Raw genomic sequence first — 27,802 nt, forward strand, 5'->3', positions numbered from 1 at the left:
ATGGCACTGTGGCCAAGGAGGCACCACTGAGAGAGTGCTCTGGGCCTGCAGCACTGCTGTGACCATGTGGAAGGTGATGATGGCTAAGCCCACGGCTGCGACGGACATGCTGTGGGAGCTGCTGAGCTTGCTGGAGGACCAGCTGCTGCGCAAGCAGTCCAGCCCCGACATGGACAACACCCACATTCTTTCCCTGCCTGTGAGTTACCAGATGAGGCCTCGCTTGCCCCAGGCTGGCACCCGCCTCTCTGGGTCCCCTCTCCCCTCCCGGTGTGCCCCCAAGCAGAGACCTCTCCTGGGCCGATGGATACAACACGCCCAGTGCCAGACCTCCGACTGCCAGCACACAGGGCTGCTGAATCCTGCTTGTGCCTCTCTGCACGCAAACACTTAGGCTGGCTATGCCCAGGCAATCTCCATCCTACACTGTCCCTGCATCTGCCGACCTTGCTCAGCAAGCTGGAAACCCAGGCTAGGGTTGGGGCAAAGTTAGGGGCTGGAGTAGGGCTCCTGCAAAACCTGGGCAGGCAGCAAGGCCTGGGACAGGGACCCTGGCAGAGCCTGCATGATACATGAGACCTCCCCGATGATGGTCATGCTGACCCAGGAAGGCAGCTGAGTGAAGCCATGCTGGCAGCCTGGGGCTTGACAGGAGGTGGTGGGTCACCCAGTGGCTTGGACTTTGCTGGCAATCAGGAGGTGCAGTGGCTGCTCCCAACTCCCCGCTGACCCATTCAGCTGCCCCAAGTCTTTCATGCCAGGCCCTTGGCTGTGCTGCACAAGGAAAAAGGCACCAGTACCCACTGGGAAGAGCTCCCACTGCTGGCATGTCTCGGCTGTGCCAGGCAGAGATCCAGTCCCAGCACCAAGCAAGCCAGCTCCAAATGGCATCAATTGTGAGAATGCTGTGCCCAGATTCCCACTGAGAGGGACAATGAGCCAGAACGCAGGACCAGGCTAACACAGCCAGCTGCTCCTGGGCCTAAAGGCAGCAGCCTTCCTCCGTACAGAGGAGGCCCTCCATATATCAGGGCCCACTTGGAGATTTGTTCTCTGCACTGCACCCTCTGTGGCCAAGCCATGGCGTGTGCAGATTCCTGGCCCTGGACACTGAGCCCTGATGGGAAATCAGCAACCACAGCACTTTTGGCAGCCGGGGGGGGGGTGTCTTTCCTTGCATCACAAAAAGAAGTTGTCTTTCACACAGGCAAGGAAAATGCAGAGCCTCCTCCCAGACATCATGGAGTGGCTGTAGGGTGCTCACAGGGACATGTGTGTGGAAAGCCTGATGTTGCTGAGAAACATGCGCAGCTACTTGGAAATGAAGGGGCCCAACCCCATTGCTCTGCAGCTGGCTGAGAAGCTTCTGCCATGTTTTGATGATGTAAGGCTAGCGGGAGAGCCAGGGGCTCTCCTCACATGTCCAAGGGTCTAAATGCATGGTTATGGGTGCTGTGTGTCCCTCTGCACATGTGCCCATTGGCACATGAATTTGCACTTCCTGCCACAGGCCCTGCTGCCTGTCAGGAAACCTTCTGTGGCTTCATGAGTAGTCAGAGGCTGAAAAAGGAAACAGTGGAGCCATTGCTGAATGGAGTTGGAGGCGTAGTGAGAGTGGACACACAGAATGCTGAGGAAGACCTCCGTGATTAGCGCAAAAGCTCAAGAAGGAGAACTGTGGATGAGGATCCAGCAGTGCATGAGGATTGACTCAGCTGTGAGAACTCGACATCTCAGGTCCATGGGACTCAGTGGGCTGCATCTGAAAATGCTGAGAAAACTGGACAGCATCCTTTCCCAATGGCAGGAGGAAAGCAAAGTTTGCACCCTTCTTCAAAAAAGGCCAAAAGCATGATCCAAGGAACAGCAGGCTGGTTGTTTGTTCAGTCCATCTTCACTTCAGTCCCTGGGGAAATCATGGAGTGAATCCTCTTGGAAAACCACTGGGCACATAGAGGAGAATGTGCCTGTGAACCGTCATCATGGATTTCCCAAGGATTAATCATGCCTGACCAACCTGATTGCCTACTAGGATAAAACAGCTGGATTTGTGGAGGAGGGGAGAGCAGTGAATGCCACTTTAAGTTTTCTTTAGCAGGACTTTTCACAGTCTCCCACAATAGTCCTGTATGAAAGTCAGGACATGATAGTCTAGGTGGGTGGATGCCCAGAGGAACGAAACACTGGTTAGGTGACTGTGCTCAGAATAGAGAGGTGGATGGGCTGTACTGTCCCTGGGGGCCATAAAGAAGTGGAATCTTTCAGGGGTCTGTCCTGGGACCTGCCCTGTTTTACAACATTATCAGTCACCTGGGAGAGGCCTGCACATGACAAGAAATCAGGAGGACTGGTCTATATGCTCAAGGACATGGCAGCTATCCAGAAGGACCTAGAGAGGCCAACAGGATCCTCATGGAATTCCGAAAAGGACTGTCTAAGAAATTCTCAGTACTTTTGGATTACATCACAACAGAAGCTTCATTTACTATAGCTAGCTATAGGAGAGAGCGCATGGTGGCAGTGATGACAATAAGCCTCACCGGTGTGGTCTCTGCATGCCACCAGAAACAAGGCCTTTTATGTACTTTCTCACATATCTGAGAAACATTTTAACCCATCAAAAGTCATAATCAAAAACCTTTCCTTTTATGGAATGCTATAGTTACACATCCCTTGTACCTCAAGGGCAGTTGGATCCGGTTTTGACTGGTGACTCTGCTTACAGCTTGTCTGTGAAGGAAAGTGCTAGAACAGTTAAGAAACATCCACATTAGGCCTCAGCAAAGATTGTCTTTTAAATTGCCAAACAGCAGGTGAACCCCCAAACAGATTACCTAGTCTGTATATTTACACAGACTACCACAGGACGATTCCAGATCCTCCCCTTCGGAAGGAAGACCTCTTGCAGTCATTCAGGCTGGGGACAGACTGGCCGGGAGCAGCTCTGTGGAGAAGGCCCTGGCCGTCATGGTGCCTGGCAAGGTGGACATGAGCCAGCAGTGTGCCCATGCAGCAAGGGAGGCCAACAGCATCCCAGGCCGTGTGACCAAGCGAGGTGATCACTCCCCATGACTCAGTGCTTGTTAGACACAGTAGAGTGCACACCGGAGCACTCTAGATTACTGTGTCCAGTTTCAGGCCCACAATATAGAAAAGACATTGACAAACTGGAGTGAGTTCAGTAGAGGGTCATGAAGAAGCTCAGGGGGTTACAGCACTTGCCCTGTGAGGAGACCTGAGGGAAGAGGCCTTGTTCAGCCTGGAGGAAAGATGGCTTTGGGGGCAGTAATTGCAGCTTCCCAATACCTATGATGTGGTTATAATGGTGTTAGAGCCAGGCCCTTCACAGTAGTGCACTGTGGGTGGACAAGAGACAACAAGCAGAAGTTGAAGGGAGAGTGGTGCAGATTGGGTAGAGGTAGCATTTGTTTCACCAGGAGGGTAGTCAAGCATTGGAAGAGGTTGCCCAGAGAGGTTGTGCAGTCTCCATCCTTGGAGGTTTTCAAGGCTTTATGGGATAAAGCTCTGAGCGACATAGTCTGACGTCAACCTGACCCTTCCTGGAGCAGCAGCTGGGACTATGGACATCTGGATGTCCCTTCCAACACAAATTATTATTTGATTTTGTGATATATGTTTCTGTGACCATTTCTGACACTCCTGGCTACTAGAGAAAGGCTGAGAGAGTGTGGAGATGTGACATGGAGCTTCAAGGTGATTCCCAGACTTCCCAAAAGGCAGCTGGAGGCCAGAGACACACTACAAGGGCTGGGGAGAGGGAAAGGTCTCCTGCACATCAGCACTCCTGAAGGGATGAGGAGAGCATGCGTCAAGCTCCAGTGCGCACACCTGTGTTGGCACTTATACTGAAATGACTGTGATTCTCATAAAAAAAACCCAATCCTCCCACTGAGGCAAATGTCTCTTGTCCTTAGAGGCCACAGCACAAATGTCTGCATCCATGGGTCCACGTTCCCCTCCCCTTCCAGCCAGAGCAGTGGCTGAAGAGAATGCATCTCATGACATGCAAGTCCAACATGATTAAGAGGAATCAGACCTCCTGCAGCTTACGTTTGTGCCACAACAGGAGCAAAGGAGGTCCCTGGGCACCTTCCAGGAAGGAGAGATGGGCCTGAACCAGGAGGACATGTCAGTAGCTCTGATCCTTTCAACCCCCAACACGCCAGGCCCCTGTGCCTCGGAGACAGGTTAGGGGGCTCTCTCCCCTCGGGGAGAGACAGAGCCTGGCACCCCAGGGGGACTCACCCCATTGCCCAGGGCAAGTCTCCATGGCTGGGAGGAAATGCCTGTGGTTCAGCCTCTTCCTCCCTGCTGACCATTGCGGGAGGCTGGAGGGACCAAGTCAGGCGATCAGGGCTCTCTAAACCTGAGAGAGTCAGTGAATAGACAGTTGTCTGCAGGGAGGGGAAGGGAATCCCATGTCATGGCATCTCCCCTGGTTCTGCTTCATGAGACTGGAGGAGTCCTAGCACTGCCTTCTTCAGTTCCTTTTCAAAAGAGCATGACCCAGAGTTGAAATGACCCAGAAGTATGAAGAAAGGAAGCCTCGCCAGAGGAATTTACAAAGTTCTTACCAAATCAGAGGTTTCAGTCTCCTTTGAGAGGCAATTATGCATTGCTCGCTCTCTGCAATCCCTGGGGAGAGCTGAGCTGTGGCAGGAACCTTCAAAGATTCGTTTCTGCTATAAACCTCAAGACACTCTGGTACTTCTGGGGTCTCCCTGCAGGAACAGCTGGAAGAAGATGGCAATGGCAGGACAAAGCCTGAGCCTTGGTTTGGGGTTTGCAGAGAGTTCAGGGAAGACAAGGATGTGATGGGGAAGTTGCAGAGGGTGGGACCCCGACCTTGATCGCCATTCTGAGGCACCATCAGCGCAGAGGTCACCCCTGCATGCCAACGGTTGGAGGTTGGTGCTAGATGTCCTGAGGCAAGTCAGGGTGCTATTTATTTTGCTGCTGGGTGTTTGCAAAGGGAAAGTTTGTGAGTGAGACCACAGTTTCAGTCCTGTCCTTTCCTTCTTGTCTCCCCACCCAGCTCCCTCCTTCCCCCAGACTCCCCCCGCACCCAAGTCCCTGGCACTGCAGAGCAGAGATCCTGGGGTGGGACTGGGGATGCTGACTTACAGCTGGGCTGTTGGTGTGTTGGAGCCAACCCCGGGGCATTAACCCACCTCAGCCGGGATGGAGGAACAGTCTGGGCAGGGAGTCTTTCCTACTCTCCTTCCATCTATCATTTTCTCTCCTTCTCTGTGTCTCTTTTGCTCTCGATCCCTGTTTCCCTTCTGCTGCCTCTCTGTCTCCCCGTTTTTCTGTCTCTTGTCTATCTTTCTTCTCTCCGTCATTCAAAGACCTGTAATTTTGGTGTGAGACTCTCAGATTTTTCAGCACTGACTCTCACCCACCCAGGCAGAGGCTTGGGGATGTCAGCCATTCTGTAGTGATGCTGGTGACCTCTCCTAACGCTGTCATTATCACCTGCAGAAGCAATTCATCCCAGTTGAGAAGGTGAGTGTAAAGTCAGTTTGGGGGAGTGTGGCTGTTTGGAGGGACTCATCCCTCCCAGGAATTCTCTAGGCAAGCTGGGTGTCTGCCTTTGGTGTCTCTAAGTCACTGTAATAGGTCTAATGGCAGCTGAAGGGAATCATCAGGGAAATGATTTTCTCCTTCCCTGTTTTTGTGAACCCCCCCAGGAAGGGCACTGGGCGGAGGGCTGCTTTTCTCAGGCACAGACTTTCCCTGACCATGCATTCAGGCATGTCCTGGGCATTGCCATGCCTCTGACCTTGCTCCTGTCCCCCTCACGCCAGCACACTGGGGCCCCCCCTGCCAGTGCCCAGCAGTGCTGAGCAGGGAGCCCCATGAGCACAGCTGTCCATGCTGAGGTCCAGCTGCTGGGCTGCGGTTTTCAGGCAGGCAGCCCCTGAACCCTCCGGAACCACCGCTGAGGAGGAAAAGATGTCAAGCCAATGATCTTCCCTGTGCTTTTCCCTTGCTCCCTGCAAAAAGTTTCTTCTTCTCACTTTTCTCCCCAGAGAGGCTCCAATGAGAAGATTCTAGCTATCTACTGAGACAGTCCACTGTGAAGTCCTTTGTGCATCTCTGCTTGAAACCCTTGATCAGAGCTATGTCCGTGTAAAAAGCTGGGCTGTCTAGGAACAATCTTTTCTCCTCCAAAAAGAAAAGAGCTACAGAGAGCCAGGACCACTCAGCCTTTTCAGGGCTGATTCTTTTTGTGCAAGGAGAAAAGGTGCCTGGCATGATATGCTTTCACCTGAGGAGTCCTTTTGGGAGTGGGATTTCCTTTTCCCCCCCCTCTCTGAGATATCTGTTTCAGGCCTTAGAGCGGAAGGATCTCTTTCCTCGACATCTCAGCTGGGTGCTAAGGGGATAACTTTGAACACGGGAAACAAGGCTGTCTCAGCTCGAGCAGGAGGACATTCTCTGTTAATGTCACAGTATAAAGACAGTAACTCAGTGGGGCAGCTCATGCCTGTGGTCAAAAGGGGATGCTCCTCAGATGAGTGGTTTTCCCCTCTGGAAAATCCTGTTTCTCACCATGGAGCCAATAAAGGGAATGTCAATGGATGTTCCTCCATCAGCTGTGGCTGTTGTTTTTCTCAGCTTCAGTAAGGCTTTTGACCCTGCCTCCCGTAGCATGCTCATAGACAACCTGATTAAATGTGGCTAGATAAGTAGACCATGAGGTGGACTGAAAACGGGCTGGACTGTTGGGTTCAGAGGGTTGTGATCAGTGGCACAAAGTCCAGCTGGAGGCCACTCACTAGTGGTGTCCCCCAGGGTCAACACTGGGGCCAATACTGTTTAATTTCTTCATTATTGACTTGGGTGATGAGACCGAATGTACTTTCAGCAAAGTTTCAAACGATACAAACCTGGGAGGAGTGGCTGATACACCAGGTGATTGTGCTGCCATTTAGAGGGACCTTGACAGACTGGAAAAACGGGCAGAGAGGGACCTCCTGAAGTTCAATAAATGGAAGTGTGAAGTCCTGCACCTGAGGAGAAATAAATCCATGCACAAGCACACTCTGGGGGCTGACAAGCTGGAGAGCAGCTTTGCAGAGAAGGACCTGGGTGTCCTGGTGGACAAGTTGAACATGAACCAGCCATGCACCCTTGTGGCAAAGGTGGTCAACAGTATCCTGGGCTGCTTTAGGGAGAGCATTGCCAGCAGGTCAGGGGAGGGGATCCTTCCCCTCTGCTCACCTCTGGTGAGGTCACATCTGGAGTACTATGTCCAGTTCTGACTCCCAAGTACAAGACATGGACTTTCTGGAGCAAGTCCAGCAAAGGGCCACAAAGATGATTGCGATTACTGGAGTATCTGTAATACGAGGAGAGGCTGAGAGAGCTGGGACTGTTCAGCCTGGTGAAGAGAAGACTTAGGGGGGAGTTTATCAATGTGTATAAATATCTGAAGGGAGGGTGTAAAGAGGACAGGGCCAGACTCTGCTCACTGGTGCTCAGTGCCAGGATGAGAGGCAATGGACACGAACAGAAACACAGGAAATTCCATCTGAACATAAGAAAACTTCTTCACTGTGAGGGTGGTTGAACACTGGAACAGGTGGCCTAGAGAAGTGGTGGAATCTCCATCCTTGAAGATACTCAGTACCTGACTGGACATGGTCTTGGGCAACCTGCGGTAGCTGACTGCTTGAGCAGGGGGGTTAGACCAGATGGTCTGCATAGGTCCCTTCCAACCTCAACTATTCTGTGACTCTGGGATTCTTTAGTGTTTTTTTTTTTTTTTTTTCTCTGAGTGCAGAATCACGTGACTATTCTTCTGGCAAAAACTTTCTATCCAATGTTTTAATACAGAAAGAAATATTCTTTTTTTACAGGCCTCCTTCTTGAAAGCAGGAAAAAGAAAGACAGATCTATGATGCTGATGGAGAAATGGGAATGGGACAATGGGACATCACCGATGGAGTTCCTCCTGCTGGGAATGGGGAATATCCCAGCACTCCAGAGACCACTCTTCCTCCTCTCGCTCATGATCTACTTGATGTGTGTGGTTGGGAATATCCTCATCGTTGTGCTGGTGGTTGCAGACCGGCATCTTCATACCCCCATGTACTTCTTCCTGGGCAATCTGTCCTCCTTGGAGATCTGCTACAGCTCCACCATCCTGCCTCGACTGCTGGCCAGCCTCCTGACCGAGAACAAGACCATCTCTGTTCATGGCTGTATTGCTCAGTTCTATTTCTTTGGTGGTTTTGCAGCTGCAGAGTGTTACCTGCTGGCCATGATGTCCTACGATCGGTACTTGGCCATATGCCAGCCCTTGCTCTATGCCAGCCTCATGACCTGGAAGGTCTGTTTCCAGATGGCGGCTGGGTCTTGGCTAATGGGATTCCTTATCCCTACAGCAGTGACTCCTTTCTTGGCCCAGCTGAAGTTTTGCCGCCCCGAGGCAATAGACCACTTCTTCTGTGATCTTACCCCATTGCTGGAGCTTGCCTGCAGTGACACCAGGAAGGTCAGGCTCGTTGCTTTCATATTCGGCTTCTTGGATGTGGTCCTCCCCTTTCTGTTCACGCTGGCCTCCTACATGTGCATCATAGCTGCCATCCTGAGGATCCCATCCAGCGTGGGCAGGCAGAAGGCCTTCTCCACCTGCTCCTCTCACCTCACCGTGTCACTGTTTTCTATGGCACCCTCATCATTGTCTACATGCTGCCCAGAACCCCCCAGCTAAGGCAGCTCAACAAAGTGTTCTCCTTTTTCTACACCGTCCTCACACCCTTGGTCAATCCCCTCATCTACAGCCTGCGGAACAGGGAGGTCAGGGAGGCCCTCAGAAAAGCGCTCAGGAAAGCTCTGGCTTTCACCCAGAGCTCGTAGCAGTTGTGCACTGTTGTGTAAATAAAGACAATAAAGTAGTGTTGCTACCGGTGGGAAATTTTGCAACCTTGTCATCTTTTTTCTCTAGTGAGGGCAAATTCGTGGCTTAGGGGTCAGGTTCCCCATGGATCTCAACTCCTTTTTCTGTCTGCAGTAGGGGGCCTTGGGAGTCACATCTCGGTTGATGGTGTTTTCCACCGGGGCACATTACTGACTCCTCTTCAGCTTCCTCACGAAGAGCTCCAGGTCCTCTTCTGCAAAGCTGCTCTCTCACCAGTCAGCACCTAGGCCATCTTTTGCATGGGGCTGTTGGGGTTATTCCAGCCCAGGTCCAGGACTCTGCCCTTTCCTTGACTGAATTTCAGGAGGCTCCTGAAAGCCCAAATCTGCAGTGTGTTTAGGTCCCCTTGAGTAGCAACCCAGCTCTCCAGAGTATCGGGCAGTAGATAACAGAGACCAGAGCTCTGGGGTCATGGGTTCGTGACATTTGAGAGCATCTGCTACATTAAGGTTATCTGAGCATGGGTCTTTTCAGGGCAAAAGGGATAATAAGCAAAGAGGGAAGCACTTAACAAAACACACAGTGACACAAAGTTGATAGACAAGGGATAATGGAAACAATGGCAAGCTCAAAAGTCTCTGGTCACTCATTGGTGGTCCGTGAAGAAACTAGAGGCACAGCTTTGGAGAGGTCCTCCCTGGACTTTGCAACTGATAAGAAGGGGGAAAGAAGACATGAAGATTTTGGCTATTCAAGGGGCGCTTGTGGGACTATACAAAAGTTTCTAAGGAATGTTTAGGGAAGGGGATCAGAGAGGAGCAAGGATCTAAGACATCTTTTTTTTTGAACTGACTTGCTGAGCACTGTCAGAAAAGGGAGCCAGGCTGATTAATTGGGCTTATTTCAGTGTCTCCCTTGGAAGGAGATGGGTCATCTTCCAGACTCTCCCTTTGTCTCTCTGAGTAGGGCAACGTGAGCCTAGACCATGATCTGAGGTGTTCGATGTCTGGCTTGATGTAACGCTACTTCCACTCTCTGGAAGATCGCTATACTGTAATTGCAGCATGCTGGAGAGTATCCAAAACACCCTCCAAATCAATGGATGTATCTAAAGAGTCCCTAGGCATCCTTCAGATGATGTACAAGAAAATCCTCCAGGATGTGTTTAATCTTAGCGTGCAATTGTTGCTTGATATGTTTGTTGCGGTTAAAACCTTGAAATAGTGTTGTTGTCTGGCTGGCTTGCATTTCCGTCACTTTAATTCCTTTCAGATCTTGGATCTTGAATGTGTGACACATCCTTTTGGGGATAACACAGGCCTAGAATGGAAAGGACTTAGTGGGTCATCAAGATAGACGCACAGATGTTATGGCCCATATCAGGTATGGTCAGCGCAAGGAAATGCACTGTGGGGTTGATGTCCTCAGGACTTGGTCATGGTCAGATGGGATGCGCTTGGCCTGCTCATTTTCACACATATCCCACACAGCATTTTAATCTGGCCTAAACCCCCACACTTCTGTAAGAAAGACAGATGAAGGATTGGCATTTCTAGGACATAAGTCACCCTGTTTTCAGTGAAATAATGGAACAGTTCAGGGGAGAAACATTCATTCAGAACCAGATCCAACATCCATTCAGAAATGGATCCAAGAAGTCCATGTGTGAGACTAGCCCAGATTGGTCAACGGCAGAGCCTCTCAGGATGGCCTTGCAGACTGAGGAGGGCAGTTCCTGCCTAGAGGGGAAGGAGGCTTATTATGAGATGCTGGGAAGACCATTCTGGGTTTGTGCAAGACTTTCCATGGGATGTTTAGGGAAGGACCAAAGGCGGGAAAAGGGAGGGATGAAGGTGTTTTGAGGGGCTACAAGCATGACAACATCGAGGGAAAAAGAGGGTGAAAGGAACTGATCACATGGAAACAGACTGCTTTCTGAGATTTTGCACCAGAGAGACCCATTTGTGTGTGTGTTTGTGTGCACGTGAGGCAAGTGGGGAGACAGGGGGATCCAGGGCCCAGCTCCTGGATAGACTGAGCATCTACGACCAGCTACAGGAGAGATCCATATGGTCTATATGTATGTATGGGTATATATTCTCCATTTACCACCTTTCCTCCTGATCAGCCAGAGATGGGAACAGGATGAGGCTGCTGGTGCTCTTTGTGCTCGCATGAGTGTTGAGTGTTTCTGTCTTTGCTCTTCTGTGGCCGGCGGTGTATGAGTGTACATGCGCACTGTGTGCATGTGCGCGTGGGTGCCTACTGAGCACAGGGTACTGGGGCAGCCTCACCTCCGCCAGGCTACTGGATCCAGCAACTTCTAGCACCCTGAAACCCTCATCACTCGATTACTGGACCTCTCTTGCAAGACCAAACGTTCACAAATTTCCTAGGCACCCAAAATCGAATAGTATTCGTGTCTTCAAAACTGTCTTCAGGAAGCTTACGTGGTGGTAACACATTCATCCACAGAGGTTTAAGTTTCAGCCTGGGAGTCAGTTTACCAATCTTGGGGAGGCTACGACAGAAGGGCTGGATGGCACGATTTACATATGGGCATTCAAAGCACTCTGTGGCATCTGAGACAGCAAGCAGGGCTGGAAGGACTGATAAATGTCACCTTCCGGAGGTACTGCTAGAGGACCACACAGATTCCCACCTTTAGCACCAAAAATGAAAGCAGGCACTTACTTACCTTTTAGCAAATGAGTCCTGTCTTAAGTGTCTCCATATGTCCATTAGTAAAGAGTTGAGTCAGTTGCCAAGGACACTGCCAGCAGCAATAGACACTCATGAGTGGGCCACTCCATTGAGATCCTGAGAGCAGCAGGGCTTGTGTCCTGTCTTGCAGCCCCTGGTTGCTACAGGGGGTCCAGAGGGCACCAGGACTTGTGTGCAGGTAACTAAATCCTGCCAGTAGTGTATGACAGGGCCCTGGCCCCACTGCTGCTTCAACCCGACCCCTGAGAGAGGAGCAAGGCCAAAATGGATTTTTCTGCATCCCTCCCCCCAGAACAAAGACACTGTGCAACCATGAGACAGAGATGTACTGTCTGAAAATGAAGAAACACGAAGGATTCTAGCCCTGTGGCCCTTCTTTCAGGCAGTGTTTTTTCAGCTTGGTGATGATTCTTACTTCTAGTGGGCTCCCTGCGTTTTAGCAGATGACTCCAGCAAAATGCAGTACTTTCTAGAACAGGGAGAAAATCCCAGAACATCTCGCCTTCCTTTGGCTCTGTTTGCCTATGATGAAAGCACCTGGGTGACATGTGGTTCCTGGCTGTCCTGCATACACATCTGCCTTTGATGTGCCTCTGACGTGCCCCTTCCCAGAGCTGCTCTTGCAGATGGCTTCTTGGACAGAACAAGGCACGTTAAAGGCCTTCTCTGCCTGCTCCTCTACCACAGCATCGTCACTGTTTTCTACAGCACCCTCGTCATTGTCTATATGCCCAGAACCCCATAATTATGCCTTAATGGCCCTGAGCAGCCCCACACCCTGTGTCCATGGGCCCAGGAGCCCCATCTCAGCTCAGCCCTGGGCTTAAGTCCCTCTCTGAGCCATGTTGACCTAGCACTGCTCTCCAGCACAGCCCCAGTCATGTCTGTGCTTGGCTATGGACCCCGCTGATCTGGACCCAGACTCGCACTGACTTCCTGGCTTGATCTCAGACCTTTCTCGTCACTATGGACCTGCCAGATGATCACTGGGCTCTATCTCACCCTGGTTACCATCACTGGATCTGATCCTGACCCTGACCTTTGGATTGATGGCCCGACTTGACCTCACACCTGCCTCATCACCAAAAGTGTGGCTGGAGATCTGGACTCTCAGTTGACCCCCGCTTCAACCCCCGGCTTCCATGCTAAACTCACTTGGTGACCATGGGATGGGACCCTGCCTGGTGAGGCACCTGCCCTCCTGACCGTGTTACCATGCTCAGCTCCCACTTCCCTGTCCCTTAGGGAGCAGCTGGCCCTCGCAGTGCTCCCTGGCACAGTACTTGCAGACCTGAAGGAGTAAGTTACTTTTGGTTCTATTTTAAACAGGCACGAAGGACCTGGAAAGGCATGTGCTGTGTGCCAAATATGCCTCTAGGCATGTGGGATACTGAATTTGTTGAAAGGGAAAAGGGAGAGGAAAATCAGGTCCTAGTACAGAAGGGAAAGCAGAAAACATTGCTGCCTTGATCGTTTCTTTTATAAAGACAATGAAATGGTGGTCCTGTCTTTGGGGGCTTGTTGCAGAGGAGTGATGCACTTCACTTGTGAGAGGGAAGCAGCACTATGTTTATTGCGGTAAGATAGCAACTTAACAAAGTTCAATTGTAAATAAGAATGATTTCACGAGGTTCGATTGGCAAGGTTCACTCAGTTATTTACTGCATGAAGGATGCACGTGCAATGGAGACCCTCCCATTGAGTCACGAGGTTCAGAAAGGACCCCCTTGCTTTCTAAATTCCTCCTGAGAGGAGCTTAGGTGTGGCTGGATCCAATCCTAGTCCCAGACTTGGTAAACGGTTTATGTCTAAAGAATGTGTGCAAAGGAGACCGACCTGTTGAGTCACAAGGCTCAGACTGGACCCTCTTGCTTTCCAGACTCGCCCTCGGATGAGCCTGGGTGCAGCTGGATCCTCATAGACAAGCTGAGGAAGTGTGGGCTAGATGAGTGGACAGTGAGGTGGCTTGAGAACTGGCTGAATGGCAGAGCTCCGAGGGTTGTGATCAGCAGTGCAGAGTCTAGTTGGAGGCCTGGAGCTAGCGGTGTTCCCCAGGGGTCAGGACTGGGTCCAGTCTTGTTCAACTTCTTTCTCAGTGACCTGGATGAAGGGACAGAGTGCACACTCAGCAAATTTGCTGACAATACAAACCTGGGAGGAGTGGCAGATACCCCAGAGGGCTGTGCTGCCATTCAGAGAGACCTGGACAGGCTGGAGAGGTGGGTGGAGAGGAACCTCATGAAGTTCAACAAAGGCAAGTGCAGGGTCCTGCACCTAGGGAGGAATAACCCCATGCAGCAGTACAGGCTGGGGGTTGACCTGCTGGAAAGCAGCTCTGCTGAGAAGGACCTGGGAGTGCTGGTGGACACCAAGTTAAGCATGAGGCAGCAATGTGCCCTTGTGGCCAAGAAGGCCAATGGTATCCTGGGGTGCATCAGGAAGAGTGTTGCCAGGAGGTCAAGGGAGGGGATCCTTCCCCTCTCCTCAGCCCTGCTGAGGCCACATCTGGAGTCCTGCGTCCAGTTCTGGGCTCCCCAGTACAAGAGAGACATGGCACTACTGGAGCAAGTCCAGTGAAGGGCTACAAAGATGATGAGGGGACTGGAGCATCTCTCTTATGAAGAAAGGCTGAGAGAGCTGGGCCTTTTTAGCCTGGAGAAGAGAAGGCTGAGAGGGGATCTTATTAATGTGTGCAAGTATCTGAAGGGAGGGTGTCAAGAGGATGGAGCCAGACTCTTTTCAGTGGTGCCGAGCGACAGGACGCGAGGCAACAGGCACAAACTGAAACACAGACAGTTCCATCTGAACATGAGGAAGAACTTCTTGACTGTGAGGGTGACCGAGCACTGGAACAGGTTGCCCAGAGAGGTTGTGGAGTCGCCTTCTCTGGAGATATTCAAAAGCCGCCTGGACGCGATCCTGTGCAAGGTGCTCTAGGTGACCCTGCTTGAGCAGGGGGGTTGGACTAGATGATCTCCAGAGGTCCCTTCCAACCTCAACCATTCTGTGATTCTGTGATTCAAACCTCCAGGAAAAACACTACCCATTCACCACTACCCTCTGAGACCCATCATCCAACCACTTCTTTGGCCATTTGGTTGTCTCACCATTCAGACCATAAAGACCTAGTTTGTGTGTAAGTATACTGCAGGAGAAAGTGTCAAAAGCCTTCCGATAGTCGAGGCGACTGACATTCACTGTTCTCTGTTTGTCCACAAATAGAATTCTTTTAACACAGAAAGTCATCACGTTGGTGTGGCATGATTTCCCCTCGGTAAATCTATGCTGACTCTTCCCAGACACCTCATTCTCCTTCAGTGACCCAGAAATGTGATCTGAATGGGCTTGCTCCATGACACTCTCCTCATCAAAGGAGGTTGTCCTGTGGCCTTTTTGGAAGAGGGATGTAACATTTGCCCTTCTCCAGGCATTGGGGCTTCCCTGAGTCTCCACAGCTTTCAAAGATGCCAGAGAGTGGCCTTGCTAGATAGCAACCAGCTCTCTCAGCATCCTCAGCTGCAGCCCATCCAATCCCACAGAGTTACAAATAATTGTTGACTCAAGCCTCAGGCACTGCTCGTTGTTTTTCTCCTCAGGCGTCCTGACTCTAGGCACAGTGGCCTGGGAGACCTTGTTGGTGGGGGCTGAAGGCAAGGGATTGAGTTGCCCAGACCTATCTACCTCTGCTGTTACCAGATTCCCTGGCCCAGTCAGCCATGGGCCCACATCTTCCTTGTTTATGCTTTTCCTGTTACTGAAGCAACAGCAGATCATCTCTGTGCCCTAGAAATCCTTGCAAGCATCAGTCCTAGAGAAGCTTTGGCTTTCCTGACTGCTTCCCTGCTTCACTGGACAACATTTTTGAATTCCTCCTTTGCAGCTTCTCCCTGCTTTCTGTTCCCGTGTGCTGCCTTTTTGTACTGTTGTTCAGTTGCGAGTTGCCTGTTCAGCCACCCTGTCTCCTGAGATGTCCACTTGTTCTCCTGGGTATCAGTATGGGCCATTCTTGAGCTTGGAGGATGCTGTCCTTAAAGACCTGCCAACTGTCTTGAGCTCCTCTGCCCTTCAGAGCTGCCTGCCATGGGATTCCCTCTACCAGTGGGCCCAAGACTGCTTCTCTGACGTCCAGAGTCTGGACTCTGCTCCTCTTCCTCCTCTTCCTCCTCACATCCCCCAGGATCTGGAACTCCACCATCTCATGGCCACTGCAGGCAAGGCTGACCCTGATTACCACAGCCCTCATCAGTTCTTCCTTGTTGGCAGGTTCCAGGCCCAGGAAAGTGTCACCCTTGTTGACCTAGCAGGCTTAGCGGTGCTAAGAAGTTGTCCTCCACACCCTCCAGAATCCTCCTGGACTCTGCAGCCTGCTGCATTGCCCTCCCATGGAATGTCAGGGAGATTAAAGTCCCCCCATAAGAACTGGGGTCTCTGATCCACAGGCTTCCTCGGACTGCTTAAAGCTTTTGCAGTTCTGCAACAGCTTGTGCATCTCCATTTCCTCTTCCTTGTGGCCCAGGCTTTGGGCTTTTGTGTATATTTGGGCTGCAGAACCTCAGCTGTGGCACCAAGGCTGAGTGCAGCCTTGTCGCGGTGAAACCTGTTCCCAAGAGCCAAGGACACTGTGTTTACAAAGGCCTAAGTTCAGAGCAGAGACATGTTGGTGTAGACAGCAAATGCAGTGATGATGTGAGGTGCCCACTGAGAGAGCAAACCCTGCAGTATACAAGGCCTGAGAGAAACAGAGGTGGGCGATGCAGCCATGGCAGGAGAGGTGCTTGGCTCCTGAGCTGACTCTGCAGCACCTTGGGGCCTGTGACGGAGGTGACCAGATCTCCAGGAAAGACAAGGTGCCACTGAAAAAGTCCCCGGGCCTGAACATCCTGCAATCCGGGCACACTGTGGCTGCATCATTAACACAGTCCCTGTTCATATCATTGGGGTGAGAAAAGGTTTAGGGAGAGGAGAGCTAGCAGGGTTTGAGAATGGAGGCATATGTGTGGAGACCCTGGTGTGATGTGCCTTTCATCTTTGCAGCATGCTCGGATGTAGACGGGATGGAGTTTGCCTAAAGGCAGTGGTGGGAATCCATTGTTTGGGAACAGGCAGGAAATGCGAGGTGCCCTGGAGTGTTTGTCCAGCAACCACTCCGGAAGGACATGCTTTTTCTGTAGGTCCTGTGCTGTACCTGCTAGCAAAATGGTGCTTGTGCTGGACACCCCATGCATCTGACATGGCCCTGCCAGCCCATTGTCATGGCCTTAAATCAAGGGTGTGTGTGCACTGAATTACATGAGCTGTTTGCAATGTCAGGATCTGCATATGTCTCGGCTTCTTGATGAGCGGAGCTCTTGCAGTAGTCAGCAGTTAGTGTCATTTCAGATGGCCAAGGAGATTCTCCAGCTGGCCCTCAGCTAATGCTCTGGAAGGATATGGGTCTCCTAATTGTTACATGAGAGCAAGGAGAAACTGGTCCATGTCTTGGACCACCTCTGGCCCTTCAAATGCCCAAAGGGGTGTGTGCGTGTACAGCTGACTCCCTCCCTCCATCTCCATTGATTACAGTGGGAGCTTAAACAAGGAGCTGCCACACAGACAGGCATTTTGTGCACGTTAAAACTTGGGCAAGGGGAATCCCACCTCCTGTGAGTTTGTGGAGAGCACGGGAGGGAAGTGTATCCCACTCCATCCCAGGGGCTTCTCAATGGCCATTAGATGTGTTGATTAATTCCTCTCAATCAGTCCCTGAAGCACAAGCAAATGAATGCCCTTCTTGTCCCTGTGCTCTTAGGAGATGGGAGCAGGGCTTTCCAGAGTGGGATGTTTCCACCCCTCTTAGATAGCCATGCTCTGATGAGAGCAACTGCAATGCTAGACTCAGTCTCTCCACTGCTAGAGAGGGATTATTTTAATCTACTTCAGTGGATAATTCCCAGGGGTGACCCTGCTGCCTTTCAGGAGCTGTCAGCCCTGGAGTCCTGAGAACATCTCGAGGGTGCACAGTGGCCAGACAAAGTCACAAAGTCTTCAGCTGGGCCTCTGCTCCTGAGCTGGGCTTGGCTCCTGGGGTTGCCAGAGCCCATGGCAACCTGGCAGGAGCTGTGGAGAGACAGCTCTGTCCAAGTGCAGCTCCTCTTAATGGAGAAGCGGGAATCAGGACACCGCCTGCAGGGGCCAGAATGAGATGAACGACTCAGAAGTTGAAGAGAGTCGGGAATCAGAGGATGCCGGAGAGCTCACTGCAGGGAGAAATCTTCATAGCCCATAACACAGTAAGTCTCTGGCTGCAGGGCAACATTGCTGCTGTGGTTGTCGGCGGGTTCTTCGAAAGCTGCCGCCTTGCGCAGCTGGTAGGGTCTGTCAGGGCAGCTCTGCCAGCTTGTCCTGTTTGGAGCAGGTGGTGCTTTAGAGCAGGGATTCCCAGCCACACCGTCCCAGGGACAGGACATCACAGCTACCTTCTCCCAGGGACGGTGCTGGGGTGTGAAGCCAGGGAGTGCACCCAGGTGTGCGTGGGCTGTAATTGAGAGCAGTGTCCCTTTGCCGCAGGGTGCTGTGTGCCCAGGGCAGTGACTCTGCTGCCTGCAAGGGTCAGCACTCAGCCTGCCCAGGGGACTGCCCAGGGCTCTGCAGGGAGAAGCCCTGGGTGGAAGGAGCGACCCCGAGAAGGGCAGGTTCATCCCCCTGTTGAGAGGGTGCTGTGGGGGTGAGGGCTGCTCTCAGATCTCGCTCCCCCTCAGGATATTTCCAAGGGGCCTTTTCAAGACGACAGCCATGGCAGGGCTTCCCTTAAAGATAAGGACTTTTCCTGAGTCTCTGCTTTCAGTTTCCTACTGTTTGTGCATGGGAGGTGGAAGGGGAGGGGGAAGGAGCTGTGGGCTTTGGACAAGAGACTGATACTCCCAGACCATTACAGTGAGAAATGAGTCGTTCTGTGAGGGACCTCCTAAAGTCCTTTCAGCCAGTGCTCTGCCTACAGAAAGCACCACCAGCACCGTCTCTGGCCTCATCGGTGTTTGTGTGACCTGCTCCCTAGCACCCGCAGACACAGAGATGCCCCCGGACAGTGCCCTGCTGCTGGGAGGTCTCTGCAGGGCAGAAGTGAGTGCGCAGAGGGTGGGATGGGGTCTGTGAGCACTGACAGGGAAAAGAGATGGGACAGAGAAACAGCTCCCAGGAGAAAAAGCTCTGGGCAGTGGAGATATGATCAGAGAAAGAAGGAAAGCAGAAACATAAATGCTGTGGGAAGGGGGATTTGGAAAACTCCCGGTCAGTGCCTGCAATGCAGACATCTTCCTCTAAGGAAGCCCCACTGTGTCTCCTCTCGTGCCCAGCAGAGCTTCTGCCCTCAAGGCCACAGGGTCCAGGGCATGCTCGCCCTCCTCAGCAGCCTGAGCTCCAGCAGAGGAGGAGGGCATCTCTCCTGTGACGTGCCCATTTCCCAGCAGCGCATGACGAAGGGGCTGAGAGTGACTGTCCTGCGATGTCACTGTCTGAGAGGTGGTGTGCACAGCTGGGTGAGGTGGAGGCTTTCCTAACTGCCCGTCCGGCTCTCCCTCCTTGCTTTCCCTTTGGTAGCAGGGTCATGGTATTGCTCCTGGTTTCCTCTCCTCTCGGGGCTGCTCTGGTTCTTGCTCTCCTGCTCTCTGGGGTTAAGGAGAGGGGTTCAGCTGCAGTTAAGGCATGGACCCCATGGGTCCTGCGTGGAGCTGTCTGCATGGCAGCAACATGCCCAAGGTCCCTTCCAGCCTTCTAGGCAATGTATTTCATCCGGTTGGGGAATGATCTGACTCTCTCTTAAGGCTGCCCACCCATCTTTAGATCTCTTGACTGTCTCTCTGGGGTGTCCTGCCAGGCTGCAAGCTGCCCTCCACAAGCCACCAGCTCTGCCACAGCGTATTTGTGATAGCTGAGAGTCTTTGTGCTAGTCATGCAAGTCAGAAACCTCATCACATGCTCTGAAGAGCTCTCCATAGCACGCTCTCCATATCTACTCTGAGAGAGAAGAATGTGGAAATCTCCACTCAGGAACTACATTCCTCCACTCTCACCTCAGTCCAGTTTCTTTCGTAGAGTAACTTGTGAGTGTGATTGTCCTTTAGCCGGGAGGGGTGCTAGCACAGGGCAGCAGGGAGCAAGACTCATGCACAGTCCGGATCCCCTGACTCTGTACAGCCACTGTGAGCTCTTTTCCTCTTGGACACACAAGTTCTAATGCTGAGCATAACTGAAATGCCAAAGATTTCTGCTCCATCAAAGGATGCTCCCCCAGTGTGATGGAGACATCTAGAAGCTCAAGAAATATAGAGTCAGACCCCTTCACTGCAGCCCATTTTTCTGGAGAAAATGAGTGTTAAGATGTTGAACGGCCTTTCCACAAAATGGGCGGATGTAGGATGTGTCCATCAGAGCTAGTCACGTCCCACTCCCATTACAGCGGCTGGAGAAAGAGTGCAGATGGCAAATCGATGTGAGGAAAGGGTCCATCTCTTTGGAACAGAGATGTTTAGAAAGGGTGGGGTCATGCCCTGCCCTCACCTCAGTGTTTCTTTTGCCTGCCGGAGAGGGAACTGGTGTGGCTGATTCAGATACAGACACCTCTGTTCAGGAGGGCAAGGTTGGGGAAGATGAATTCCTCACAAGGGTCTTCTCTTCCAGACACAACTGGCAGGAGTGCTGTATTCAGCTCTCACAATGATAAATAGAGAGTGTTCCCACTGGGTCATTGGACCGAATGCCCTTCACTCTGCTCAAGGTACCCATCTCCAGGAATCTCCACCAAATACTTGGGGCAATTTGTGGCCTCCATTTACAACCTCAGCAGAGCAGGATTGACTCCTCTGGAAGCCACACCCAGAGGCCCCTGCTCTGCACAGCACACTCAGCCAGCACAAACCAGAGATAAGAAAAAGGGACTGAACCAATCTAGAGAAGAGAGGAAATGTGGAAGGTTCTATTAAGAATAGTTTGGGATTTGGCTGAGAGAAAACTCTTTTAACTTACAAATGCCTTTTCCTTTTTGGACAGTGCCCAAAGCTCAGAGGAAGCAAATGCCAACAGCAGTTTGCTGAATGAGTTCCTCCTCCAGGCATTTGCAGACACACAGGAGCTGCAGCTCTTGCACTTTGGGCTCTTCCTGGGCATCTACCTGGCTGCCCTCCTGGGCAATGGCCTCATCATCACAGCCGTAGCCTGCGACCACCGCCTCCACACCCCCATGTACTTCTTCCTCCTCAACCTCTCCCTCCTTGACCTTGGCACCATCTCCACCACTGTCCCCAAATCCATGGCCAATTCCCTCTGCAACACCAGGGCCATTTCCTACTGGGGATGTGCTGCCCAGGTCTTTTTTCTTATCTTTTTCATTTTGGCTGAGTATTCTCTTCTCACTGTCATGCCTACGATCGCTACGTGGCCATCTGCAAACCCCTGCACTATGGCACCATCATGAGCAGCAGAGCTTGTGTCAAGATGGCAGCAGCTGCCTGGGCCAGTGGTTTTCTCTATGCTCTCCTGCACACTGCTAGCACATTTCCAGTAAGATTCTGCCAAGGCAATGTTGTGGAGCAGTTCTTCTGTGAAATCCCCCAGATCCTCAAGCTCTCCTGCTCAGACACCTACCTCAGGGAACTTGGGGTGCTTGTGGTTAGTCTTTGTTTATCTTTTGGGTGTTTCATCTTCATTGTGCTGTCCTATGTGCAGATCTTCACAGTTGTGCTGAGGATCCCCTCTGAGCAGGGCCAGCACAAAGCCTTCTCCATGTGCCTCCCTCACCTGGCTGTGGTCTCCCTGTTTATCAGCACTGCAGTGTTTGCCTACCTGAAGCCCCCTTCCATCTCGTCCCCAGCTCTGGATCTGCTGCTGGCCATTTTGTACTCGGTGGTGCCTCCAACAGTGAACCCCCTCATCTACAGCATGAGGAACAGGGAGCTCAGGGATGCACTGAAGAAACTGGTTCAACTGGTATTAGTGCAGCAGCAATGAGCTGCCCATCCCTCTTCACAAGTGGTTTCTAAGTACCTCACACAACTCTTGTGCTTTGGGCATTCTCGCTGTGATTATCACGTTTGTGCAGAAGTGTTGGAATTCATCCCACTTGCTTACAGGCACAAACCCAGTCTGTCTGACCCAGAAGTCTTCTGTAAATGTGTCTGTCATTGTGTCAGAGCTGGCCTCTCTCTAATAAAAGGGGATTTCCTCAGGGCACTGCTTGAAGGTTGGGCTCTCCTTCGAAAGCTGGAGCCAAGAATGTGCTCAAGGGCTTTCTCCCTGAAAGGGCCTGTTGCTTTTCTGGGGATCTGCATTCAGCTCTCACTTGTGGGTGCCCAGTGCTTCTGGAGATGGTAAATGGTCAAGCGGTATGTGCCATATGACAAGGCTGGACACTGATGCCTGTCCTTCTCGAAGGGTGTATGGATCCATCAGGAGAGCATAGGGCATCTCCAAGGGCACCATGTGCCTCGGGGTGGGCAGCGAATGGAGCTTCACAAAATCCAGTGGATTCATCCAAAGATAAAGGGCTAAACGCATGAATGTCCAGGCTAGTGAGAGCTCTGCAATCCCACGAGAGGCGTTGGGGACCGAGGAGGCCCAGGGAAGGGAGCCTGGAGAGTGGTCCACGTCACCTTCAGCGAAAAGCCATGGGCTTTATGTAGTGACAGGCCTGAACACAGCCTGAGCCATTTGACATGCCCTGCAATTGCTCAGAGCATCGTCCAGGCCCACAGAGGCCTCAGCAGGGGGTTGGGGTCCATTCCAGCTTGGAGGATGATGGGGCAGCTGACACACACACACACCCCTGCACCCCTCCCCCCCTGCCCCAAGCTGTTGTGCCTGCACGGGGGGGCTGTGGTGTGAGTGCCCAGAGCTCTGCAGCACCCTGTTGTGGGCACTGCTGCGGGGCCACCGCCAGCCTGGGCTGCTCTGCTGGGTGGGCTGGGGAGAGGGCAGGGGAGGTGGGGAGAGCCGGGGAGGACTGGGCTGGGCTGGGCTGGTAAGGGCCCAAGAGAAGGAAATGCCAATGTTAGCTCAGCTGTATGAACAGGCAGGGTGAGGACACACACTGGTGGGTTTGTGGTGCAGAGCCAGGGCTTGTGTCTGACCATTTGCTGATGATACAAAACTGGGAGGAGCAGCTCATAGCCCAGAAGGTTGTGCTGCCATTCAGATGGACCAGGACAGGCTGGAGAGGTGGGCGGAGAGGAACCTCATGAAGTTCAACAAAGGCAAGTGCAGGGTCGTGCACCTGGGGAGGAATAACCCCATGCAGCAGTACAGGCTAGGGGTGACCTGCTGGAAAGCAGCTCTGCAGAGAAGGACCTGGGAGTGCTGGTGGACACCAAGTTAAGCATGAGGCAGCAATGTGTCCTTGTGGCCCAGAAGGCCAATGGTATCCTGGGCTGCATCAGGAAGAGTGTTGCCAGCAGGTCGAGGGAGGGGATCCTCCCCCTCTACTCAGCCCTGCTGAGGCCACATCTGCAGTACTGTGTCCAGTTCTGGGCTCCCCAGTCCAAGAGGGATGTGGCACCACTGGAGCAAGTCCAGCGGAGGGCTACAAAGATGATTAGGGGACTGGAGCATCTCTCCTATGAAGAAAGACTGAGAGAGCTGGGCCTGTTTAGCCTGGAGAAGAGAAGGCTGAGAGGAGATCTTATCAACGTGTACAAGTATCTGAAGGGAGGGTGTCAACAGGATGGGACCAGACTCTTTTCAGTGGTGTCCAGAGACAGGACGCGAGGCAACGGGCACAAACTGAAACACAGACAGTTCCATCTGAACATGAGGAAAAACTTCTTGACTGTGAGGGTGACAGAGCACTGGAACAGGTTGCCCAGAGAGGTTGTGGAGTCTCCTCTCTGGAGATATTCAAAACCCACCTGAACGTGATCCTGTGCAAGGTGCTCTAGGTGACCCTGCTTGAGGAGGAGGGTTGGACTAGATGATCTCCAGAGGTCCCTTCCAAACTCAACCATTCTGTGATTCTCTGATTCTGTGATTCTGTGACTGAGGCACAAGTGACCTCACAACCACAAACAGCAGCCACATGACCAGCACTGGCCTATCAGGCCCTGAGACACAAGTGACCTCACAAGCACAAAAGCACCAATGTGCTGGATGCTGTCTAAGCAGGCACTGAAGCAAAAGTCACCTCACAAGTACAAAAAGGAGCAATGGGGCTGCTGGAGGCCTAGCAGATCCTGAGGCCGAAGGACTCCACAAACACAAACAGCAGCAAAATGCATCGAGCTGGACTGTCAGGTGCTGAGGCTGAAGTGACCTCACAGGAAGCAATGAAGCTGTATATCTGCTCCTGACCTGTTAGCGACTGAGGCACAATTGACCTAAACAAGCACAAACAGCAGCAATGGGCCTGCTCCCCGTTTCTGAGGCACTGAGACACAAGGCACCTCACCATCAGCACCAAAGCTATGGGCATGCTGTTGGCCTACCAGCTTCAGAGGCACAACTGTCCTCACAAGTGCAAATGGCATCGACGTGCCTTCTCCTGGCCTAGCTGGTACCGAATCACAAGGGATCTGAAAAGTGCAAACCTTCATAGAGGAGAAGCTCATCTGGGCCACTCGCATGGCCCTTGATTATGTTGTTATCACTCCGTACAGAACAGTCTTCTGCAAACGGCTTTCATCTCCTGGCAAGACTCTCTCCAGGTCATGCGACAGCTCCACTCTGTCACCCTGGGCACAAATCACAAAAGGGAACAATTGATCTTGCTTTTCCTTTAGGACCATCAAGTCCCAGCTGGGAGCCTTTGCGCTGCAGCACCTACACAATGACAGCACGATGCCACTTCCACTCCTAGTGCCCCGGTGCAGAGATCAGCTGAGGGAGCAGCTGCACTGGAAAGCGTTTCTGACACTCTCAGATCAACTCAGCACTGCACCAGGCATCAACCTGACACCGGACCTCTGCTCTGCCACCTCGTCTACAAACACACTGTCTCTGCCCCACAGAGCTGGCTGGTCTGCTACATACAACCAGGTGCCAGCAAGAAGAGTTGGATGCAGGATACTCGCCACTTGCACACTCCCCAGCCACTGCCCTGCTCGCTGCCTTCCCTTGGCTCCTCAGCCCAGACACACAGGGAAGCTCTTGTGGAAACACCACAAGGTGGCCAAGGCACTCTAGGCTCACAAGGCCTGTGCAAGTGATCAGCACAAGATCAGGCAGGCACAGAGGTGGCTCCTTGGGTGATGCTTTTGTTTTCAGAGGGAAGGATCCTGCTTTCTTTGGGCACAGCAGGCTGCTGCTTTCTACCCCCATCCCCGCAGGAACCTGCAGCTAGGCATGCAGGGATGGGCATTTTCTTTAGGTATACAAAAGTTACAGATACAATGGAGAAACAGTTGAGAGTCCTGAAGGCCTCCTGAGCCCAAAGGAACCTCCTTCCTTCCCTTCAGTTACTTGCACAAGGAGCCCCAGTGAAGGGACAAAGTGTACAGAGTCTTTGGAATGAGGCCCAAGCAATGAGACTGCCCCAGACTGCAGGTCTGCTGAAATGCCAGCTGTCCTGGCTGCGCAGGCTCTGCAGCACCAGTCCGCGCTCCACAGCTACATTCACAGAGCACTGAGGGCTGGGTGCCACGGGCAACCTGGCCCTGGGCACATCTTCACCCCTTGCAGAGCCAATAGCCCTGGGCTGTGAGACTTCCTCAGGTCAGGCTAAGGAGGCTTTGGGGCACTCACACAAAGGCACCCAAGACATGCTGGCATTTATTATAAGGGTCTTGGACTCGTCCTGTATGGCACCACAACCTTCTAGGAAAAGGAGGGGGCACCGTAGCATTTGCTGAGGGGCTGGCAGTAACAGGAATTGGGGGACACGGGATTTGCAGCACAGCAGAGGTACCAGGAGGTGAACCCACACCCCAAGTCACCCACTGATGCCAGGCGCATTTATGGAAACCTTCACATCCATACACAGCTGACAGGCGAGTGAAGAGTTAACAGGACTGAAGTTTGTCAATTGATACGCAGAAGAACTGATAGCACAAGAGCTGACGTGCACAAAGCTGCTGAACAGAGGACTTAACAGGACTAAAGTCGTCTACCAACCGATATGCGCAAGGATTGATATGCGCAAGGCTGCGGAATGGCAGCATTAACAAGACTGAAGAGGTCTGCCACCTGGAATCTGCACGGACCCCCAGGGAGGGAAGAAGCAATACAGAGGTGTTGTGGTCTTGCCTGGCTAGCAGGGTCCTCCCAAGCAGACAAACAGACAGTCCTGTGATTGCGAAACTTGCTAAAAGTCAGCAAAAGCAGTGTTTGCCCAGAGCCCCAGCCGTATAAAAAGAGACTTGGGAGCTAGGAGAGTTTGAGCAGGGACGGGAACGTGACCTGACCATCCTCTCCGGCTGGACCGTGAGTATTCCCCCCCCCTCCCCTTTTCCTGGGACGCTGGGTTAAGGTAACTCCTCGAGGTTGAGAGCCCTCTCACTAGGAGAGTGAACAAGAAAGCTTTCAAGTAGGGATAAGCAGTCCTTCCAATTAATAACGCAGTAATCGACGGTTTCAGGTTATCCTTTCTAAATTAGTAACTGATGGTTTTGTGTTATCCTTCCTAAATTAGTAATCGCATTATTTTAATGGATGTTACTAATCCAAGAACTTGTGTGAGGAAATAAACATCTTTTTTATTATTATTATATTACTGTCTCGGTCGTTGCTATCGAACCTTCATAGCATGACAGCGTGACAGTTTTTGGCGTAGTCGGCAGGATAGGATAAGGATAGGATAGGATACAGACTTAGTGGATACATAAGCTGGGGTAACCGGATAGAAATATTTTTGAACTATGTCACTGCGTGAGTTATTGAGAAGGCACGGAAGCGGACCCTCAAGCCCTGGGATTGACTGGGCAAATGATAATTGGGAAAATGAAGCCTCTGTTGTGTGTAGGATAGAGGAAGTCAGAGGTAACCAAAGAGATGGGAAAGGAAAAGGTGGTATATGTGCCATCTTAGGGGCCTGTTTACTGGCGGCCCAACAAGCCAATCGGACCCATCAAAAAACTAAGGAACAGTTACAAGAAAAGGTGCAGGAGTGTGTAGATCTTGAAAGAAAATTGAAATTAGAGAAAGAGCGAAATCAGAAATTACAAAACAAGTTAGAACTCGTCCTTTCAACAGCAAGGAAGCCCCCCACAGCAGCTCAGATTAGAAAAATGTTGGTGGAGGACCCGGACGATTGGGACAGAGATATATGGGGAAACAGCAGTAGTTCAGAGGACGATGGTGATTTGTACCCTCCAGAACCCTCACCTCTGGATGTGCGGCCAGTTGTAAAAACCGAAACCGCAACAGGACCCCATGGGGGTAATGCTAGAACCACAGTTAGAACTACCCCTTACTCAGGAGACGAGATGGGAAAACTGCAAGAGAAATACTGCAGGCAACCTACAGAAACAGAAACTGAGTATTTGTGGCGGGTATCCTTAACAGGAGGTAATCGCATAATACTAAGTGAAGAGGAGGCATCAGGATATTGGGGACCAGGAGTTTTCCTGACGGGTAGAGTTGGGAATCGCTCCCTCACCTCCCGAGTAGCCTACTGGGCAGGAGGACAAGACCCGAGGAACAGAGGAGAACCTTTGAGAATAGGTATAAATACCCATAGTGAGCTTACAGGAGCCATACAAAAGGCGGCTTGCGTACAGCAGATATATGAAAGGGGAGCCTATGACGTCCCCATGCAAGCCCCAGTAAGCCCAAACAGCCTAACACCTTTAATACGGGGATTGCCTACAGTGTTAAAGCTGAAGCTACAAGCAATACGAGATCGCATTGTAGCTGCAGAGGCACACAATCATAATAACCTCAATGCCCCCCCCATGCCAATACCGACATGGGCGGATACCTTGTTAGAAGTGCATCGAACTGCGCAAGAGATGGGGATGGATACCAAACCACGGGAAAAGCGCATTAGACAGGCTACTGCCTCATATGCCCCGAGGAGAGGACATTCCCCCCCCAGGCGGCACAACAAGGAAATGGGAACTAAACAAGAAGACAGGGAGAAACGAAATAGATTGTGGCGACATGCCCTGGCATTAGGTGTTCCACGATCCATGCTACATAATCAGAAAACAGAGGACATAGAACAGATAGTGAGCAAGCTGGAACAAGCGAAAGGGGTGACTCTGCCATCCGCCCCACCTGGCTCACAAGATA

General features: G+C 51.9%; 1 protein-coding gene and 1 pseudogene across 1 annotated transcript; both read left to right on the plus strand.

The window, feature by feature from the left end:
• Nucleotides 1-7,927: 7,927 nt before the first annotated feature.
• On the plus strand, nt 7,928-8,889 carry LOC136994126 (olfactory receptor 5B21-like). Its single transcript, XM_067310376.1, is given in 2 exon segments — nt 7,928-8,678; nt 8,681-8,889. Coding segments are annotated over 2 exon segments (960 nt in total).
• Nucleotides 8,890-20,759: 11,870 nt separating this feature from the next.
• On the plus strand, nt 20,760-21,595 carry LOC136994127 (olfactory receptor 14C36-like; annotated as a pseudogene).
• Nucleotides 21,596-27,802: the final 6,207 nt, after the last annotated feature.

Source organism: Apteryx mantelli, chromosome 24, assembly GCF_036417845.1.
Source record: "Apteryx mantelli isolate bAptMan1 chromosome 24, bAptMan1.hap1, whole genome shotgun sequence".
Taxonomy (NCBI): Eukaryota; Metazoa; Chordata; class Aves; order Apterygiformes; family Apterygidae; genus Apteryx; species Apteryx mantelli.